Raw genomic sequence first — 23,911 nt, 5'->3', positions numbered from 1 at the left:
AATACATAATTGATTGTTAAGTGTGCACTGTACATATATATTCTACTAGTATTTCAAACTATGGTCAAATGAATTAATATATGTGTAATATTCCAATGAGTTGATTAATTTTGATTTAGTTATTGATTTTCGGAAGAAGTGACTTGCACTGAGTCACGAAACATTAGAAAATCACATTTTCCTACTCACTGAGATATCTACAAACATGTTTTATTTATAACAATCTATTTAAGGCTCGATTTATTTGAAATTATCAAGTCATACCTTGGTAATGATACTTGCAACTAAATGATTTCTGAATTCCCTTTATTATAACTCTAAAAATCAATATTGTTTTCATTATCTTACTTCCAGGTTGTTGTTTTTTTAGGGAAGAAAAATTCTAATGAAATTTAAAATCAAAATATAAAATTTGCAGTAATTATTAATTAACAATTTTTCTTTTGTAGATGGAATCCTTTAGAAGCATTATTTAAGCCTAATGTGCTTAATGAATCAAGTGAAGTATATATGAATATCCCATCTACGGAAAATCATGTATGTAAATAATTTACTATAGTTATCAGTTAACTATTTAGTAACTTGTAACCTTGTGTCCTATCAATATATATATACCGTCAATTAGAGAACAGCGATTATCGACTGGACCAATGACGTATAAAACTCATGCGAGATGTCCAGAGTCTTCATTGGTTCTACTTCCTGCTTAACCCTGCCTGTTAAGTCCAGAACACCAATTTCAGCCTCTGCGATATTAATCATGTATTTTAAACATGCTGGGTTTATATACAAACTAAACAGACCACATCGTACTATAAAATAGAAAATAACATTTGTACAAGATCTAGCCAAAAGTGGCTGTGAATGTAGGAGATAGTAATTAATAGACAGGGCACAACCCAAGAATGGTAAATTGTATAATAATAGCCTTTAGGTTAAAATAAAGCTTTTAATGAGGGGAACATGAATGTTCATAGTTTAGCTACTTAATAATTATACAATAAAAATATATGTATCATATTGGTCCATTAATAATTCTCAAAAGTTACCATTCATAATTCTCGTCGGGATATAACAGATGTAGCTCTTAATGTTTAGAATTCACAAGATAATATGATAACCCAGTGTTTATATATTAAAGTGTTAATAGAAAGCGGCAACTTAGCATTTGAATTACTAGAATCTATGTTTGAACACAGATTTGCTTACTTTGATTTGAACAGTTGAGTAATGTGAATTTATAAAAATATTTATGAATGGTTAAATTTCAATTTAGTCATTATAACTAATAGTTACTAACTGAGTTGAATGTACTTTTAAAATAACCGGAATACACTGATTGTTTTTATATAGGAGTTTATACAACTGTAAAATATCAGGCATCTGGTTAAAAGGTATAAAGTGTCAATTAATGTCTTAATTACATAATTCAATAAACAAGTGGCTTTTTGTGACAATTATATTATTTTTTTTGATAAATAAAACAAATACTTGCTGAAAATAAAGATACGATAACATTAGTCGAAACCCTACATGTCAAATAGTAATTGTTAAGGTTTCTCCTAATAGACCATAACACATATTTGTTTCTTTTTTATTAAACTATGATAAACTTATTATAAATTAAGCTATATATAACAGAGTACTATTTTCATAAATTATTCAAATAATTTGTGGATTACAGATATACAGTACTATAGTTTGATTGAAATACAAAACTCAGTTGTCAGTAATGTTGATAATTTAAATACTTTTAAACTTCATAGTTAAACAACTTATCTAATCATTCAAAGATACTAATGAATGGACTTTATTCATTTTCTTTATTCCATACTTTCACTTTTACAGGTAGCTGAGACGGAATGTACTGATCATCGTAGTTCGGAAGTAATGTCGTATTATCCAGTAGTTGACTATCAGTTTCCAAACACAACTCAGGGTAATATATTGAACTGTAAAATTACAAATGTTGATACTGCTCATGTAACGACTACAACAAAATCCCAATATTTGAAAGAAAATCCTGTTACAGAAGAAGCACAGGCGCCTTACAATTCACAAAAAATCGATTCTAAATCTTTTAGACATAGTAGATCAATGTCACATAACAGAATGATGCCTACTTACTCATCATCTCAGCACAAATCGCAAAAAGACGAAGATTTTAATCCTTCCAGAAGATCAGGTTATCGAATTTCCCATTCCAGAAAACACCCAATCGACCATCATGATAAAAACAGTCGGTTTTTAAATGGCATCATAAACCTTCCAGAAGAAAGAACAATTTTACACCTTACAACATTGATGGTTATTCAGATTCTGATCTAAATACTATGTATTATAATAGGAATAATATGGAATATTCATCATATGATTGTTCCAGCAGTTCAGAGCAAAGTGCTGAAGTTCTTGGTGAAGGAATATATTCGAATCATTCAAGCCAAAAACGCCACGGTCATTGTCCGACTTTTGTTGATAATGCAGAATCAAGAAGAACTTTAACACAAAATGAAAGAAGAAAATTGTATAATCGTGAAAGAAGTAAGCGAAGACAAAGAAATATTCCAGAAACTGTCAATCAACCATACTTTTATGGCTCTCATCCTGTTCAACAACAAGTTCACTGTGTTTATCCTTACGAAACTGCAAACCAGAAGGTATATACAGATATACACTGCCTACCTTACGCTCCAGTACAACCAACTTGGATTCGTCCTCCATTCATAACAAATACTTTAAATCCCTGTCCGTTTTATGCAACAAATCAGCCGACATTTGTGGGATCGCCATCAGTTTCAGTTATACCCCGATTACATAGTACAAGTCCTCTGTCATTTTCGCATCCAAATAATCCTGATCAGCTCTTAGTATATAACTTGAATGAACAAAATGTATTAGTACCAGAGTCAAATAATCCTAATGTACATATAATCACAGAAGCAGTAGTATCAACTGAATCAGTCAATTTGCAAACGGAAGTGAGTGAAAACTCATTAAATGTTTAATTAATTACTTTATAAACTGACATACTAACTGTAGGTGAAGATTCCTAACTTAAATTCATAGATTCATTTATATCTTGCCATTCAATAACCTAATAATAAATAGGAGATTTACAATGCATTCGACTAAGTATGCTTCTTTGTTGTTCTTTATCATTGGTTCGACAAGAGATTAAATATTTTCACGAGACTTTACTCACAATTTATTGGGTTTTATTTCGGCGATTAATGAGATATCTATATCAATTAAAGATTTTTGGCATCTTTAAGTTATGTAACTCAAATCACAACCTGAGAATCGTTATCATTACTCATTAACACCAACTATAAAATCATTTTAGGGGGACAAAATATTGCACAATCTATTTATTCTAGCTTAGGATTCCTTGACAGTGCGCAGCTGCTATCACATAAGATATGATTTTGAAACTTTACGTCTCATGGAGGCCATAATATGCTTAAGAACTGAGTATGAACCATGTGGTTTCCAATGTATATAAGTCTAGCTTATCCGTGATTCCAGTGCACTATCTTTCTGTGTCAATGAAAAAACTCCCACACTCCGAAATCACCTTACTATATGGGTTACAAAATCTGACTAAAGCTCTGAAGAATCTATTTTAACTTCTTTCACTAGTGATAATTCAAAATGGACTACAATTATACTTTGAATTTTCATTTTGTTCTAGAAACGTTTTATCAGATAGCACTACAATCTCATTTCAAATAAATAGTAGTAAAGTCACTATTATTCAAGTACGTATATATCTATACATAATGCATTCTGTTAGTGAGTAATAGGCTGTAAATTTACGTTGTTTTGAGTGGTGTAAATAAACAAAACCGTAAGCAGCCTTTTGAAGAAACCTTATTTTACTTTTAATATTCTAAAGAGGTTCATTCAATAGTTTGTATATCATTTAAACGCTTCACTCATCTATAGTTGTCATATCTATTCTATAGATCGGAAAAATTAAGTTAAATCCTTTTGTATGACATGAAGAAGGTTTATTTGTGATACTTTTGTTCATCTTCTTAGATATGGATAAACAACCATGAATTTAAGATGAAAAGTGTAATAAAACTGATTAGAAATGTAGTCAATAGAACAAAACGGCCGTTCAGTGCTTTCAGGTTTTCCATGGTGGTTTAGCTTCAATTGACTTATGATCTCAACTATTGAAGCAATAAATTGTTGTTTACTTACTATTCTTGAAATTTTAAACAAATAGATCGTTATGGCCATTATGTAATAATTAAGAATTAATCAATTCAAAGAGCTTAAAGGAAGTTAAGAATTATACAAGTCAGTCAGTCAGTCAGCTACAACGCAGAGCCAATCACGTATATTCATCGGTCCAAGTTGCCATACTTCATTAACACAACAAGATGGACACCGGATTCATAGAAGTAGTTAATTCAATGGTGGTAGTATATAAAAGGAAGATTGCATATAAGGATATAGTACAAGAAGAGAGAAATAGTTAGTAGAAAGAAAGATATGAAGCGATTTTAATCTCATAGTTTAAGTGAAGACAGAGAGTGTATACACCAATGCCATTGTGATCGATTCTGAGCCATGTCACCAAGAATCTCCAACCATTGGTTACGATAGTCACGCGGACGCCAACCGAGTAGTCTGCATCTACCAACATGGCTCAGACAAGTCAAACTAAATAAGAGAAAAAACGTAAAGGAATTGTGGAATTACAGATAACTGGACTAATACATTCTCACTTGTACACATAACTAATCAATGAAATAAATGGAAATATCCGAAAACATTTGAGTGATTTTAGTTTTGAATTAAAACAATAACATTGACACTTGTTTATCTAATACGTATGTACATAGGTGAGTGTGAAATCTTATATATTCTTGGGATATTGAATAAAATGATTATTAAATGACTTGTAAATAGGTTAGTTACTTTTCGTACATGATTGAATATTTTCACTATTCAATAGATCTGTCATTTCGAATGTTACAAAAAATTGTTAAGATTTCTAATGATTTTTCTTAAATATGATTATTATGTAACTGTTATGGCTTGATATCCGGCTTTTTATCACGTGATTTATCCACCAATCAAAACACGACTTATACAATCTTCGCACTGTGCCAAAACCAATGATGTTCGACCGGTATGGGCAGTCTAGTGTCCTTATTGATCCTATGTCCGCCTAACCCGTCCACTTGAGTCCAGAACACCAAATAGCAGCTTCCAATATGCGAATCGAATCGAATAATTTATTTCAGACATACTAGGTTTATATATCAATCAAACAGACCTCAACGCACCATAAAATAAGAAATAACATTTGAACACAATAAAGCCAAAATGTGACTATGAACATGGGAGGCAGTAGTCAACAAACTGAACATAGCTTAAGAACCGTAAATCGTACAATAATAATTTATAGGTTAAAATAAAGCTTATAACAAGGGGAATATAGATATGCATAATCTAGTTACCGAATAGTTATACCATAAGAATGTATAGATAATATTAGTCAATTAATATATCTCAGAAGTTACTCGTGATTTAATCTTCGTTCGGATATAACAGTAACAATGAATAGAATAAATTATTACTTAGTTTACAATTTTAACTGCTGTTAGATTAGTTAAACTTGTTTATAAGCAAATGTTTTAGTAAACATTTTCCTTTCATTCATCTCTAAAAAAATGTTGACATTATTTGACTGATAAAATAACTATAACTAAAAAGTGGTCAAATTATCTTTAAGTAAAATGTTTAATTTATTTGTGAGAATGAGATGTTTATGGAGATTGTTAAGCGTTATCAGGATTAAAAACCGACCTGAGTTAGACAATCTTTCACATCCAGAAATCACCGTACAGCTATTTTGTCACGGTATGGGACTCTCCAGAAGTATGCACTAACAATTCCATCAGGGATTAAATTTGAGACCTTCAGATCTTGTGGCAAATCGTTCACCTTCAAAACATTGAGTTGTGATCATGTTAAATGGTTTACATTTCTTACTCAATTCGTGATGTTGAGCAACCATCATCCGTTGGGAATTAAAATTAGATATAGTAACCATTTCACTGGATTTCAAGTAACCGGTTTGAAAATTAAGAAATTGTTACCATCGTTGATGATCTTAATTTAACCCCCAGTGTGGTCATGGATGTTTATTGCTGAAAAGCGGATGGAATAACTCTCTGATGCTTACTGGTTTTGGACGGTTGTCTAACTTAGGGTGGTTCATGATTTCAATAATTTCAACACGCTTTGTTTTAGAATCTTATTATTTGTTCTAAACTTTGGATACCTGATAATCATTCATATTTTGAAGTGTGTGTATCGCATTACTTTCTGTACGTGAACAACCTGTCACAGTAGCACTTTTTAATTATTTCACTTCCCATGTTTTCTGTTCGGGGTCCAAGGGTGAAAGAATTTTTGAAATTAGGAAGCGATTAGATAGTTTCTATATAAGCACATAAGTACAAGCAATACCGTAAGGCATAGGGTGATAAAGTGTATGGAATTAGTAGTCTATTTCATGCACCTTAGTTGTGTGGAAAGATTAATTTGTAACGGGAATGGAAATTTTCCAAACTATAAAACTGAAACTTTAAGGAATTGAGGCTTGAACTGTTTTTCCGAATCAAGAAAATGTTATAAGTTGACGTGATTAGTTAACCTAGTCAGACATAAAACTATAGCAGTGAATTTTGTTTTTAACTCACTTTCAACCAAAAGAAAATAACGGAACTGATTGGCGTTAAGAGATCCTTATTTTCAAATATTCAGTATTCAAAAATAAAGATAATTGAATTTGTCATGTGGTGTGTGCTACTGATGTCAAAAGATAGAAGTAGTATGTATCATCAATCGTAAATGAAATGCCTGGTGTCAGAAGGTTAAGAAGATCGAAGAAAAGCGAACGAGGGCAACGAATTATTGATGTGGAAGCGAAGGAACAATCAAGTTTGAGACAATTGATTGACGTTTTTCAAATGAAGTATTTATTGTATGGTTATAAGATTTTACTAAGGCATTCTGTAATTTTGTATTCAAATATATTCGGTTATCCCCACCGGTGTTCTTGTTCACTACAGTCATGTAGACTAATAACTGTTGTTTTAACACATATATTCCCGTAAGAAATACAAAAACTATTTGAGTCAAAACTGTTTACTACTTATTAACCCACCTTAAAATTAATCACTACCGCTATTTTAAAAAAAACAAGATAAAATAATGAATCTTTCCCACTGTTTTGCTAAAGATATTTATGAATAAAGTTTCATTAAATATTTATCTTCTACATAGACACTTACTACTCATGAAAAATATATTAATTGATAGTAGTATGAAACTTGGGTTGCTCTGCTTTTCTTGTTGGAATGACACTGAATCTCAGAAACCATGTGTAAAAATGATTAAATTTAAACTTCAAATAACATCCTTTATGACAGTTGGGGAAACGACATTAATATTCTAATTAAAATGAGTGAAATATACTTTATTAGAAAGGGGTTTTTTGTCGATATTATAGTATTTTAATAGTTGAGTTCATGAATCAATCGAAGCTTGACAACCATGGAAAACCTGGGAGTACTGGACGACCGTTTGGTCGTAATATGAGACTCCTCAGCAGTGCACATTCATGATCCCGCCCCGCAAGATTCAAACCCAAAACCTATCAGTCTCGCGCGCGAACGCTTAATCCCTAGACCAATGAACCGCTGGATCCCGGCTCGGTGGTCTAAAGGTTAAGCGTTCGCATGCGAAACTGATAGGCCCTGTGTTCGAATCTCTCGAGCAGCATGGTGGATGTGCACTCTTATCATTATCCTTATCTTCTCTTACCTCGTTTCCAGTCTAGTTGACCTTTTATTTTTATATATAAATGCTCTTAACAAGTATATGTGTGATCAGATTGTTCGAAATGTATTGAGCTAATATATCACATAGTTCTGATAATCTTCGTCTTCTTATTACATTATCGAAATTTATCAAAGGGACAAACAAAATAAGCTATTTGATCAAAGTTATTATTTTTTCTTCACTTAGGATTAATTTGCCTTAAATTCTTTGCATATAGTTCATTGCTGTATCAAGTGACTGATAAGTCATCGTACTGATATTTATGGAAAACAAGATAAGTGATTAGTTACTATAGAATATTTGAAATTTTGCTATTCATTATTTATTTATTTATTCTTAGGATTGCTCACCTATATCAAATGTAACAATTCAAAATCAGCTTGAATCTAGATCCTATCCAATTCCACAATATGAAATTATATCTAATCAAAATTTTGAACCAAATAATGTTACATCAAATAATTCTCCAGTAATTCAAGTACCTGTATATTATTCTCAAGCTGAATCATTTTTTATTCCTTTTGAAACTGATTCATCAAATGTATCAAGTACATTTCATCATAAACATAATTCAAAATTTAAATCAAAAAATAAATCCGTAACAAATCAGAAGTTAATAGATAACTTTAGTGAATTGAAGCATTCAAATGCTTTTGATAATGATGTTAATCATTTAGATGGTATGAGTTTGGAACCAATTAATGTAGTAATCTCAACCGCACAACTGGAAAATTATCAATTATCAGGTTCTAATGTAAGTTTGATTGACTTTAGATCATGATTTTATTTTATCTATCAAACGTTTGATGGTTTTTTTCCAGACCAGTTAAATTGTTTGCTTTGGTTATACACTCTCATTTTCAAGTAGTTAACGTCACGATGAGTATATTTTTTGTACTGTATTTTATGATATATATTCTCTTCGAACAATGTTAGCACTGTTGATATATCATTGTTTATGTGAATAATCCAACGAATTATTGACAGAATAGGTTTTGTGGAGAGTTTTAGAAATTTCACAGGTTGAAATCATGAGTCAATTGAAGCTAGACCACCATGGAAAACCTGGAAGCACTGGACGGCCGTTTCGTCCTAGTGTGGGACTCCTCAGCAGTGCGCATCCACGATCCCGCACCACGCGGGGCTCGAACCCAGGACCTACTGGCTTCGCGCGCGAGCACTTAACCACTAGACCACTGAGCCGTCCAGTGCTTCCAGGTTTTCCATGGTGGTCTAGCTTCAATCGACTCATGATTTCAACCTGTGGAATTATTGACAGTTGAAGTTTTCAATAGGATGAAACATTTGTCTTGAATTCCACTACTATCCAAAACCAAAGTTTTCTCAATTTTTTTAGTTTACGATACTACTATTGATAGCTTTAACTTCCTCAACATATCGACATTTGTTTTACTGCCGTTTGTTAATGTTTCTCATTCAGTTAATGAAAATTATAACAGATTTTGTTAACATCAAGACCAAAAACGTCTGTTAAAAAGTTATTATGCTGCGTGAATTGAATATAAATTGATTAAGGATAATTTATCTGTAACTTCTGTTGTGAAAACAGCCAAGTATTTAGATGATAATGATAAAAAAAATTAGTGACACAAGAACGAAAATCATATCATTGAATGATATTAACTATAGAAAGATTGAAAATTATGGAACATAATATATTCGTTTTATTCTGATCTTAAAACTCGTTAACATAGCAAAATTTCGACCGGTCGGAAGCTAGAACCGTCTTGTTTGAAATCTAACAGAATACATTATAATACTATCAAATCGTCTATACTTCCAAGAACCTATATCTCTAAAAAGAAAATAGTCTTCACAGTTCGAGAGCACGCCACCTGTTGGGGATAGTACATAAAGTGGGTGCGACGAAGGGATTAAAAACTATGGAAAAACAGTCATGCATGAAAATATCAACCATAACAAATCATGAATATGCACATCATCACAAACACTTAGCAGACTTGATGACTAGTATATAATAAGATAGACAAAAATATTGATCATTGGGACTTCATGGCTTGTGTGAATATAAAGTGTGAAGTAAATACAATCTATTCAATGATTATTTTATACATTTAGATAAGTGTACTCTCGATAAAATGAAACCAAATAGATTATTAAAATTTAAAAGTATCAGGTTCAAAATTAATTAATTTGATATGAGCAAGATATTGTGAACAAAGCCTCATCTAGTGAAACATACTGTAGTGAACAGAATACGAGCGGGGACAATCAAATGTATTTGAGCACAAAATTACAGAGCATCTCAATAAAATCTGAGAACCATATAGTAAATCGTTAATTTGCGAAATATCAATCCATCATATCGAACTTGGTTGTTCCTGTTACAAACATCTATCCATTGTTTCAGATCTCATTGTTCATGTGTTTTCATACCAATTGCGTCCCGTTCCCTTTCTTTCCTCATCGACCTTCTACTAAAATACATTCTACGCCTGACCACCATTATAAACTACTTGTATGGATATTAGTAACCCACACCACAATACTACTTTACAGTATAATGTAGATTCCAGTTAGGCTGATGGTTAAATTACTTGGTTTTAAAATAAGAGTTTAGGATTTCAAATTCCCCTCTACTTACGTCAGTGTTTACATCTAGATAATACCACCAGCTTTCACAAAAAATAATGTATCTCACAGTGGATTACATCAAAGATGTACTTCATCTTCCATTATCTACTGTGTAATGTATTAACAATAAACAAATTAACATAATTTTGTATCTTTATCAAGGTACATACATCTTTAATTATTGAACTTTCAGTACACGTTTGTTTAATAACCCAAAACTAATTTACTTTTCAAATTTAAACTTTTCATATCAACTATTTTCATTTAAAAATTTATTAAAATTTGTAGAGAATCACATCAAGTTCTGATACTATAGAACAATCAGAAGATAACATTCATACAACTCCTGATCAATATGTAGATAAGTGTAAATCTAAACAATCTGAAAAACAAATACAAGGACATGTTCGTCCAAGAAAAGAGAGTATTTTACCAGTAAGACAAAAAGTGGTGTTCTTTTTTTCCAGATCATTTCTAAAAGTTTTAGATATTTCTCTTATTTAAAAGAGTTTGACGAAGATTTGTTTAATTTATTCGTGAAATTTGTCACAGGATTGATCTCGTTCGTGATATGAATACTGAAGATATTAAGTACTCCCTCAGTTTTAATGACAAATGTTTGACAAATACTATCTATAGATGTTTCATTTATTATTATTTAATCTTATTTTATTTATTTGAAGATCAACTGTTAATGAGACTATAATTTATGGACGACTTTTGAGCGACGCTAGACTGACCTTGAGAGTGTCCACCTAATAACCAATACCAAATGAATGTTATAAATCTGTGTGAGAAATTAGAATTAGAATTTACGGTTGATGATTAAGGTTAGGAATTAGATTTCGGGTTTTCATCACGAACTAACATCAGCTATAATGCCAAAACTCTATTTATTCAAATGGATGAGTGAATTTCGCACCGAAATCCGAGACCTTTTATCATCTACGTGATTGGTTCGTCCATGGTTTATTGTCTCGCCCAACTGTTCTCTAATATAGTCACAATATTATTTAATATATGATTTTACATAATTACAGCCAGTCAGTCAGTAGCAACGTAGAACTTCGTACATACGTACATCAGTTCGAGTTGCCACACCACATTAGCACAGAAATGCAGTGGTCTATTCAAATCCCGTAGTGCTAGATGTAGTAAAATTATAAGCTGTTATCAGAAAAAATTAGGGTTTGAAGATGTTATTCAAGGAGTATAATCCAGTGAAATAAATTTGGAGAAAGAAAAAAGGAAGGGACATGAAGAATTCAGAAGATTAGAATTTGGGAGAACACAAAGAGTGGATGCACCTGCGCCATTGCAAACGATTTGGAGCCATGTCATTCAGGGTCTCTAACCGTCGGTTGCTATCATCTTGCGGTCCCCAACCAGGTAGTCTACACCCACCAACATGAATCAGTCCACTTGTCAGTGACTTCATGAACTTGTGCCATGTTTTGGTCTGGCCGCCCCTAGATTTCTTCCAACCTACTCCTATACCACTGAGCATCGCACGTCGAGGCAGTCGGTGGTTGGGCATACGTAACACGTGTCCCAGCCATCTCAACTGATCAAGTTTCACTACGTCATCAATTGATTTGCCGTCCTTACCTGGTACCCGTTTCCCAACAGCTGCGTTACTTACTCGGTGGTCCCAGGATATACGAGCGATGCTTCAAAGGTTCCTATGATCGAATACTAGTAACCTACGGATATCCTCTACTCTTACCGGCCATGTTTCACTGCCATAAATTAGGACGGAACGAACTGCTGCGCAGTAAACACGTCCTTTGGTTGATAGACGGATATCTCGCCTATGCCACAAATGACGCAAGTTGGTAAAAGCTAGTCGAGCCTTCTGTATCCGTGCTGAGATTTCGTCACACACCAGATTACGAGGACTGATGAGACATCCAAGATAAATGAAGCGATCGACACGCTCAACTACTTCACTCCCTATTATTAGTTTTGGTGTCTATGTAACCCAATCCTGAAGCAACATCTTACATTTGGAGGGGTATAATCCCATGCCGAACATGCTTGCATTGTTGCTTAGAGTGGTCAGAAGACTCTGCATTTTGTCAGCGTCTTCACCAAATAGGAATGTGTCATCGGCATATTCCAAGTCAACAAGTGAATCTCCTGGTAAAAGTCCAATTCCTGGAAATTTAGATGAGGAAAGTGTTATCTCTAAAAGTACGTCAACGACAAAGTTAAACAAGAATGGAGCAAGTGGGCAGCCTTGAAAGTACAAGTTAATAATTTTAAAGTGATCTAACTATATATTTCCTTTAATCAATTTTAACACTAATTAAGTACAGGTATTTATTTAGTGGACATATTTTTTCAACATTTTACATTATGGACATATTTGTTTTTTTCATTGATTTCTACTATCTCATGATTGTTCTTTGTTTTAATCTAAGGGAATTAAACAAAAAATTTGTCAAATGATCAATTACTTTTGAGCTTATTCATATATTGTAAATTGAAATGACCTTTAAAATAAATATTGTATATCTCTAGAAAACAATCAGTTTTAATTGTAAACTCTTATTATTTATACAATTGAAACAACCTTGAGTTGTAGTTTAAAGAGACATTTGAATCTAGAACTAATATGTATAAGTTGACATATATATATCACGTTATTGAATTAGTTCCTTTAATTAACATGTCCTATGAAACAACGTATATCATACGGTATTTCATTGACAAATGAAGTCTCTAATATTTCATTGAAATCAATGTTATGAAAGCATATAACATATAATTCCCACTACAGCTTCATATATTATGATTAAAAAATGAGCCAGTTTTAGATAACTTCTTCACAAGCATTATGAGCAAAGATGGATAATCGTTAACAGTGAAATCCAGGACGCGTGTTTCGTCTGATTTGGGACTTATCATCTGGATGTACCTGCATCTCAGAGTTAATGTTCACTCTGGGACTCGAATCCAGTACCGTTTGCTTCAAATGTTATCGCGTTATCCTCTTAGCTAGAACGAAATGCACATTTGGGATTCTACTGCTAACCACCATCTATCTTTGCTTACAATACTTATGACTTAAGACAATATCGAGGCATTCCGCACAGTATACACATATGCTAATAAAAGACTGATCAATTGCAGTCCTTAGCATCAATAAGAAGATTCAAGTTAACAATACCAAGTGAACTTAACTTCACAGTTACATAAATCTTTTCAGAATATTGTATTTTAACGTACCTTAAGGTTACATTAAGCACTATTATAGATAGAAAAAAACTATAATTAACTTATATCTCGTAAAGTCATCTTAAAAAAAGAACACTCATCTCCACAAAGTTAATAATTAAGTAGATTACTTGTTTTTTGTAGACTGACGGTTCTGTTTTGTATTAATTGTTGACTAAAAGGTTTGACTGATAACAAGATTACATTATTGTAAAAATAATATTAGCAGTTTAGAGTGAAACAGTGACAATTTAATATTTTTTCTTGCATAAAAGAGATTAGAATATTTATATAGGTAGAAGAATTTTTCTTGAAAATCTACAAACAGACTAAATACAGAGAAAAATACAGTGATCTTTAGTTTTTTTTTGTGAACGCTTCCGTTTATTCACTTGAAAAAATAAGTCAGTCAGTCAGCTACAACGTAGGACCAGGCACATTATATACATCAATCCAAGTTGCCATACCACATTAGCACAACAAGATGGACACCGGATTCATAAAAGTAGTTAATTCAGCGGTGGTAATATATAAAAGAAAGATTGCATATAAGGATATAGTACAGGAAGAAAGAATTAGTACGCAGAAAGATATGATGGTTTGGACTGAATGGTAACATGTAATTATCTTATATTATCAGATTCTTATTAGCTACCTATAAAGTGTAGTATTTCAGTATTAAATTATAAATGGAGTTGAATGTACCTTTCAAAATAAACATCGAGGTATAAGATTTTGTACTGTGGACTAATCTTAGTTGAACAACTATTGAAAACCAGAAAGTACTGGACAACTAGTTTCGTCCTAGTATGAGAATTAAAAGTAGTACACACAGAATTGAAGGTAGACGTGTAAACTATTGGATGTAGGCTCAGTGGTTTGAATCGTGACATGGAGATCTTGAGTTCAATCTCGATGGGATTGAGAATACGCACTGTTGAGAAAACCCATACTAGAACAAACTAGCTGTTCAATGCTTCCTGGTTTTCAGTGGTTATCCAGCTAATATCAGTCTGCGATTTATACTACAAAATTCAACAATTTGGACAATAGCCTATAATAGTATACCTAGAAGTATGGTAAAGATTCTAATAAAGATAAAAAGGTTGAATCACTTATTGCATATAAATATCGTCTGCAAAAGAATGTTCAACAGCACTGAATTATTTGGATGGTTATTTAATGATTCATGTACCTGTGCTGTAATGACGATATAGTATAGTATAATTTAATTAATATCATTAAGGTTATAAACATTAGTTATATTATAAATAGAAGTTTTTTACTTGGAAATGTATATTCTATCCAGCACTAGATTGATCAATTCTGAGAAGCTACATTTTAGTTTGCTTCTGTTTTCACTCAAAGCAAAACTCAGTATTCATGAAATCAAATCTCATTAAAAAAATATTTTATACATACTGCCATATAGTAGTATATTCTTAGAAGGGATGGACAGTCTAATGCCATAATTTAACAGCAAAAAAAAGATTTGAATAGGACTTAGTAATTTTAATTCAAATCATTTCAAAGCTTCATATAATCAATATAAAATATTTGGCAATATTTGTTTCGGTATTCGTTGATATTTATGGTTCTAGAATATAAATAACTTCATGAACTATGTATTACTTATAAAGTTAACAGTCATATAATTCAAAACAAATGTGATGCAAACATCTAGGATACAAAGGGAAATAGATCAAGCTTTTAACCGAAAACATTGTTCACTATTTCTTAGATATTTTTTTAAGAAATCTTACTTAAAGACTAACGTATCATAAATGTATACAATAGTTTGAAATTTGTTTTCTAATCTTTTTGAACAGACTTATTTAGAGAAACGATCCATGAAAGCATATAAAAAAGAAATAAATAGTTCGGAGAATTCTAGATCATCTTCAGAAAAATCACAAACAATTTCAAATATGAAAGAAAATTCATTTAAAACCAATGAAAATGTTGTAAATACAACTAAAGTAATAATTCCTACTCATCAAAGAAGAACTGCTAGTGTCTCACGAACAATAGGAATTGTTAAGCCTAATTTTAATGGTGGTAAGTGTTTTTTTTCTGCAATGGTGCAATAGTGTGAAATGATATAAACAACATAGTGTTTCTCTATTAACAATCTACATCACGCTTATTAAACCAATTTACTATAAATTCATTTCACTATGACTAACATCAACTATGAAATCAAAAAAATTAAAATTGTACAAAATGAATATTGTCCTACAGGACAAACTGTGAGTCATATGTAAAGAAATTCGAACACTTCACTTCTACTTGAAGTTTGTACTGATGAACAATGAAAGTTCCAAGACAAAACCCCTCAGCTCAGAGAATAAAACTCTACCAAAATTAAAATTGCACAAAATTAATATTGCGCCTTATTTTAACTATAATATTAACCCTTGGGGAATTATATTCGAATACCATTACATCTTTTCTTGAAAGGATTGTTAAGATTAATCTGCTTATAGTTGATTAGTCGGTATTTTTCAGTGGACATAATTTGTGATATGACCACGTTCTTAAAGCTATGGTCAAGTGTTTGTCCAGCTGTATGATTAAATCAAAATGCTACACAAATTCCCAGTATATCTCTTGAGTACATCAGAATACCAGTAGATCATTATACTCATGTTTCTGTTTGCCTGATAGGTGTATATAAAATTTTTAACGTTATTCTGGCATGAAGCTTTGTTTATAATTTGTCAGCACCAAAATGTTTATGCAAACGCTTTTCACAAGCTGTTTGGCTCTTAACTTCTCAGCACACTCATCTATACTTTAATATTAACGGCTATTGGAGTGAACAACAAATCTTCTATCTAGAGTCAAGTCATTTTGAGTGCCACTTTTATCGTTTATTATAAGAACAATTTCATCTCAGAAATACCGGTCAATAAGCCTATAATGCGTGTCATATAAATTCTATTTTTGCATAGATTGTTAAGAACCATCAAAATAAATGAAAGCGAATATTAATTTCCACAAGATTGTTTTGTGCTATACATAAATGTGTACTCAATAACCTGGAGTAGATTCATAGACCCGGGTTTATGCCAAAAATTGTGTGCGAAACTGAATAACCCTACCCGGTTACTCAAACTAAAGAAGACGATTAAGATTCAAACTTGAGATATACTAGTTTATTACTGAGTTTTTAAAATCATTTTTCCGAAGTCACTATCTGAAGTTCATTTCATTAAAAAATTATGTTGATAAAAATAAATCCGGTTATTTAAATCAGATCGGTATACCCATCATTGATCACAGATTAGAAGGTATAAGTGATAAAGAGATACTCCACTTAAACGTTTTCAGTTAGCAGGACATTTAAGACTAAAAATAAAAATACGTGATTTCAAATAGGATATGCAAGTCACTTCAATGTGTAACTTTATAATATCTTCTTGATATCACTTCTTCTGAAGTTGATATAATAATTTGCGCACAACTAATTATAACTTGAATTGAAAATACATTTTCAAATTCCTAGTGGGATGTTATGACAGTTTGAGGAAATCGAGTCAATAAAAATTATATATAGTTTGTATTATGTAACATGCCGACTGGATTTGAAATACTGGGCCATTGGTTCAGAACTATTTTTCTATCCTTGAAACCGCAAAATCTTGTATAGAACCTCATATTCGATCATGCTTCATGACTGTTAAGCAGTCTCAAACTAGTGTGCATCATTTGAAGTTTCATATCATGGATCCATTTTAATTAGGCAACCACTGGAAACCAGGAAACACTAGACATCTGTTTCGATCCTGTATAAGACTGTTTAGGGATACACATCCACTATCCTTCCAGGACTCAAAACAGGATATTTAGGGATTCACTGAGATCTAACGTTCAAACCATTGAGTTGATACCCGATGTTTTGTGATTCTTCAGCTGATTCGTGATGTTGCGTAACCCCCGATCATTCCCACTAATGATATTTATCTGACACCCAACATGGCTGAAATCCACTGGTTAGTATTATGCACCACAACCCCTAAAAAATATCTCTTGAAGTTAGTCATGAGTATGCATATTATGATTGATATTATAAGGTATTGCGGAGAGAATAATTTTCTAATGTTCGCTAGTTTCTCAGAGTTTGTTTATTTTTGCCAAACCATTTGAAGTTATCACGAGTTCACTTAATCTGCGAACGAGAACAAAGACTCGGTGACCAAAGACCAGCAAGCTAGCCATTGATGCGTCCCAGCCCCGCTAACTAGAGGGAGAAGTCCAAGCTCGGAATGGGAAAGTATATTCTGCAAACAGCTAGAAACAAGCGATCACACAAACACAATTCAAAACCTATACATATCACCACTAAAATAAATCACAATTTAAGCACATGAAATTTTTTGTAACATCCGCATTTTGAAGTAGAGTTAATCAAGTCCCAGTGAATAACTTTTTATTTTACTAAGTTAAAAACTACATGAATTTTAATGAACTGAATATTAACATATCTTATAGGACAAAGAAGACATACACAAGATGAATTGTCTTTATTAGATGTTAAATCACAAAGTCACATTATTGAAACTGGATCTTCTAATGATTTGAAATTATTTGTTCAACTACAAACTAAATCAAATCGTCGAGCTATTTCAAATGCATTAAACTATTGTTGTTTAGCAGGACCGGTAAACGAAACAATGAAAAGAACTGCACTTGAAGTAAGTAAATAATAATAGGATCTGTTGAAGGTAATCATTTTTTCATATTAAATAATGTTAACAGAGTATCGTAAGAATATTTTGCATGCTGATGGCTTACAGCTATATAGTGGCCATTGATTTTTTAATCAAGATATACGTATTGTATGATGTTTTTCGGGTGAGTAAAAGGTTTTTTAATTCACTATAACAATCAACGATATTGTCTAATTTCTGGAACCATATATCCTATCAAATAGTATATAAAAGAATATTATTATTCAGTATGGAATATTCCTATGTACAATAATAATAATAATAATAATAATAATAATAATAATAATAATAATAATAATGGTAAGAACATATATTTTCATTGATTAAGTTAATCAAACTGTCTACTTTATCGCTATACGACGATCGAATGGGAAATGAATATTCGTTGATATACACCAAGTTAGTTGTCTAATCCTTTCAATAATTAAGTCATAAGTTAAAACTTTTCTATGCCTGATTTCATTTATTCAGCCGGCTACTATGTCTATACCTCAGATAAAAGCTGAGTCCAATAGGGTAGATGAGGTACACGTTATTACTGTTGATCGCATTACCTAGTACACTATTGTTGTTTTCTAACCGAAAGTATTTCAGCTAAATGAGACGTGAGACTAATCAAAACTAAATCGTTTGTTTTTTAAAATTTCCTCCAACGCCATAATATACCATAATGACTTTCTTATAGTTAGTTAATAAGAAAACAATTAATTTACCAAGTGATATATGATTTTTTAAAAAGGTCTTATTATTTTGGCGCCCTAATTGTAAACACAATGAGACTTCGACTGAAGATGAATCAATAACCGATATTCTAAGAAGTTATTTATCTAAGAATATTAAGAAACGTTTTTCATTACAAAACTTCTTTATCTAAGCTCCATCTTACCATTTTGTAAAATGTTTCTCTTCTTAAGTCTATTCTTTATGTTACATTGATTTTCTTCACTTCTAATCATTCCGTAAAATTATACTCATTTTTAAGTTTTTTAATTGAGAATAAAAGACTTATTTAAGTGAATTTGTCTTGATTATTATGCTATCCATCGTTTATATCTTAATTATACATTTCATTCTAAGTTGAGCATATTTTGTAAATGTATTAAGTTCTCACAACCCTCTTTGATATCATTCATATTTTGTGAATTAGCACTATAATATTGTTGAAATCACAAACTGATAAAAGTTAGACAACCACAGAAAAGTCGAGAGCATTTTGGTGTGACACTTCCCAACAGTTTAGATCCATGACTTCACACGCGGGGATCTGACCCAGGACCTCCAGTCTTGCACTCGAACCCCTAACCACTAGACCACTGAGTCAGCATCCACTAGTGTACAAGTCCACTCTCAATTAGCCCATAATATTGCGTGATCACCTTGGATTGTCTGTAGTGGGTACATTCCTCATGCTCTACATAATTTGGCTTTGATGGTTATGGCCTCTCTCTGGAATTCCGGAAGTTCCCTCTAGAAGCTGGTCACTAGTGAGCATATAATATTTATCAGTATAGTTTTGTGAAGATTATAGGTCACCTACAGAAAACAATTGGAGCTGGTAATGCAATATTGTGGACTGATCGAGAATGGACTTGTACACTAGTGGGTGCTGACTCAGTGGTCTAGTGGTTAGGGGTTCGAGTGCAAGACTGGAGGTCCTGGGTCAGATCCCCGCGTGTGAAGTCATGGATCTAAACTGTTGGGAAGTGTCACACCAAAATGAAACGACAGTTTATTGCTCTCGACTTTTCTGTGGTTGTCTAACTTTGATCAGTCTGTGATTTCAACGAAATTTAACAATCTCCATGACCTCATACTGATAACTAATACTACAATTATTTTGATTAAATATAGTAGTGATTGCTTATAGTTAATTGCTATCTTCATATTTCAATGTCTACACAAAACATTACCTCTTCTCAGTAAAAAGAGACAAACAAACATAGAATGCATTGGCACGAACACAAAACCATGTTGCTAAGAGTCATTTGATAGAAATCCTTGAGATATAATAACCTTGCATTTTATGCCGTGGTATTTCGGGTCACTTAGTCCAGTAGTCACAACTCAACTCGACTGATAGAATTATTTCACCGCTTTGAACCAGACAGCACGACACTTGCTACTATTCAGCCACAGTTGGATACATATATATTTTTTCATTAGGGCGTTTATGAGATGTTAGAGAATAAGTTGTGAGAACTGAGAATAATTTGCTTTTTTCAAATCAAAAATAGTCACGACAATTTGTTTACATTAGGTTTTTTAGACGGTGGAGATTTGTAGTTTAGGGAAAACAAGTTGTTAGCTACTTGTATAAGATGAAAACATTTTCAATATCTACAAATTTGGAAATAAATATATTGTCCTTTGTTTTAACACATAATCGTTACAATTCAGATGTTTTCTTCGAACTGAATAATAGCTTCTATGAAGTTCGAAGTGAAACCACAAGGGATATTATTTAAAATGTTTAGAATTTTATTCGAATATAATGTTAATATGAAATCAGATATATTGGAAGTGTTGTAAGTATCTCATAGTCTTTCACTATTAAGTTGAAGAGCTAACATACATACATCTAAAGAACATGAGAGATCAAGTTAAGGATTTCTTTCAGTATATTATCTTAGTTATTTAGAGATCTACGCAATAATGCTCTAACCGGCCTCCAAGACAAAACAAACATTACCGAAATTCAAAGTATATTAATAGAAACTTAAATTCAATAAAAGTATAACCAATTTTATGCGATTTTTTTAATTCTCAACACATTAATAGTTATCATCTGATACCTTGAATAATAATACTCCCTAGTGGGATTAAAATAATCGCCAAACTTATAAAAACAGAAGAGAATTTGTAATAATCCCAATAGTGTCTCAAAACAATTCATGTTCATTTCCTATTTAACTTGACCGTAAATATTAAAATTAATTGTATTATTCAATTTGACTTATATTCAATGTTATTACACTAACGGGTACGCATGACTTCACCCTACTGTTTAATGTTAACAGTAGTAAACATATTTTGCGGAACGTTCAGATAATGGCAAAACAGACAATAACGTTTTCAGTGTCACTTAGGACGCCTTTTTCCTATAAATAAGCCAAAGCTTAGGTTAATTAACTAAAATAGTTGTGTTAGTAAAGTTGGATTTTGGTTAGTACTGAAATCCAGGTCTCTTGTTACTTCTTATTTGGGACTTGTCAGCTGGTTATATCTGCATCTTAGTGTTTATGCTCACACTGAGACTCGAACCCATCACCTTTCTCTCCAAACGTCAATGTATTACTAATTGAGCAACAGAGTCAAGATAGTCACAAACGTCCCTTACACATTACATTACAGTAGTTTGATTTTGTACAAGTTTCGTGAATCTGATTAGTTTACCAGTAGTTTATCATCAATATTAAATTCAGTTGTTCATCAATAACTAAACAGTAGATATATTTATTAAGTGTTCACAAATTAGTAGTGACGTAATACTAAAGATCATTATATAACTCATGTAGCGTAATTGCAACAATATAAGATTGTGTAACTTCTACATTATGTGAATAAGTAAATTGGCTGTAACACAAATAAATTGATAATGGATTATACAAAATGGAATAAGCTTTTTGAAATAAAAATCATTTGTCTCATTAATAGAACATGAAGGTATCAACAGGATGTGAAATAAAAACTAAAACAATTACGAATGTTAAACTCATAATGTTACTAAATAAAATTAGCGGAATCGGATTGCGATAGTCGAAAACTAAAGTATACGAAATAAAAATGCAATGGTTGAGGTCAAATAATGAGAAAAATAAGAGATTTTCTTTTGTAGATTTCACTCATGAATGAGTCAAAGCATCTGTTGTTTATAGGACTAGGATGACCTTTGTAATTTGCAAATAATACATTTTTGAAGTATATATATGTCGTAGGAGATGCAAACGTTCACCAATTTTAACACATAACATTGTCAAATTCATTAATACATGCCTTATTTTTGGCCTTTATAAAATATCATAATTATGGACTTATAACTGTAGAGCCTGATGATGAAGTTATTGAATACAATTGTTCGCTCAAATATTCTTCATTTTTGAATATCATACAATCATTTAGTCCAACTTGATCTTTATTTTCTAGTTGTTTTTCATCAGTAGTACTATCTCCTTGTATTTGAAGTTAGTCATCTATATAATAAATCATTCTTATAAAATGCAAATTCTTTAATGTAAATGAAAAAATAATAATAATTCATTCCTCAATGCTCTTTAAACTAGGATCAGACAATGTTATTGTGAAAAGTTTTTTTTCTTAGGTTACATAGCTCTATTTGACCGATTGTCTTAAAATGATGATAGATTGAATGATGAGTAACAATTATTTATGGAAATTCAGTTATATTATTTTAAATGATTGAACAGTAAAACATGAAATAAATTGGTCAGTAAAAAGATTTACATTGAACTAATGAATAACAAACAATTGAAATTAATACAATAGATCATGATTTGCATTAAAAGAAAATAAATTTTAAAGAAAATTGTTATTTACAGAAATTAGTGTTCATCTATTCTCAGAAAGGGGTTTTTGTGAATATTATAGTAATTCGATAGTTGAATTCATGGGTCACCCGAAGCTTAACAACCACAGAAGAACTGGAAGCATTGGATGGCCGTTTCGTCCTAGTGTGAGACTCCTCAGCAGTACGCACCCATGATCCCGCCTCGTGAGATTCGAATACTGGACCTGTCTCGCGCGCGCGAACGCTTAACCTCTAGACCACTGAACCGGCATCCAACGGTGTGAATGTCTAACTTCAACCAATCCACGAAATTGAGCCACCGTTCGCCACTGTCTTCACTGAGTTACTTTCTTACAACAGACCCGGTTGAACTCCACTGGTCACTGCTTCTTACTAGAACTCCAGGATATACATCTTGAATCCAGTCACTAGTGAGCATATGATGATTATTATCAGAAGGGGTTTTTTGTGGATATTATAGTAATTTAATAGCTGAGATTATGAGTCAATTGAAGCTAAACCACCATGGAAAACCTGAAAGCACTGGATGGCTGTTTCGTCCTAATGTGGAACTCTTCATTTATTATTCAAAATGATAACTCCATTAGATAAAATAATTGCGTGATAGTAATTTCAAATAAATCTCATTGTTTCTTCTATTTCAGGCTCTTGGATGTTCAGATGGTAAACATTTTATAATTCTTTTAAAAAGTCAATGTCAGTACAGTGGATTATATAATTATCTACCGATTATTGAAAAAGCGATTCGTATTAGTGGAACAGGACCGAGTAAAATTGAAAACAATATGGTTGATAAATACTATAAGTTAGTTGATTAGACAATAAATTTCTATAATTGTCCTATGGTTTATATTTGCATTTGATCACTTTTAAATGGTAATTGCATAATTCCATTTATTTGGTCGTTTTTAAATACCAGTAAATTTCA

At 31.9% G+C, this 23,911-nt stretch overlaps 2 protein-coding genes across 2 annotated transcripts in view; one reads left to right on the top strand and one right to left on the bottom strand.

Moving 5' to 3' along the window:
- CAMSAP2_2 (Calmodulin-regulated spectrin-associated protein 2) overlaps positions 1-23,801 on the top strand; it is a gene marked incomplete at both ends in the record, with an annotated part of 46,966 nt that extends 23,165 nt beyond the window's left edge. Inside the window, 8 exons of the mRNA XM_051218532.1 lie at positions 450-537; positions 1,849-2,239; positions 2,317-2,978; positions 8,210-8,623; positions 10,774-10,920; positions 15,534-15,762; positions 18,199-18,401; positions 23,628-23,801. Coding sequence (XP_051074528.1) covers positions 450-537; positions 1,849-2,239; positions 2,317-2,978; positions 8,210-8,623; positions 10,774-10,920; positions 15,534-15,762; positions 18,199-18,401; positions 23,628-23,801 — 2,308 coding nt within the window. The remainder of the gene's footprint in view (positions 1-449; positions 538-1,848; positions 2,240-2,316; positions 2,979-8,209; positions 8,624-10,773; positions 10,921-15,533; positions 15,763-18,198; positions 18,402-23,627) is intronic.
- Positions 17,969-23,911, bottom strand: part of NMT1_1 (glycylpeptide N-tetradecanoyltransferase) — a 51,869-nt gene continuing 45,926 nt past the window's right edge. Inside the window, exon 11 of the mRNA XM_051209099.1 lies at positions 17,969-18,629. Coding sequence (XP_051074526.1) covers positions 18,504-18,629 — 126 coding nt within the window. The 3' untranslated portion in view covers positions 17,969-18,503. The remainder of the gene's footprint in view (positions 18,630-23,911) is intronic.

This window comes from Schistosoma haematobium, chromosome 1 (genome assembly GCF_000699445.3).
Source record: "Schistosoma haematobium chromosome 1, whole genome shotgun sequence".
Taxonomy (NCBI): Eukaryota; Metazoa; Platyhelminthes; class Trematoda; order Strigeidida; family Schistosomatidae; genus Schistosoma; species Schistosoma haematobium.
This window is presented reverse-complemented; position numbering and strand designations above follow the sequence as displayed.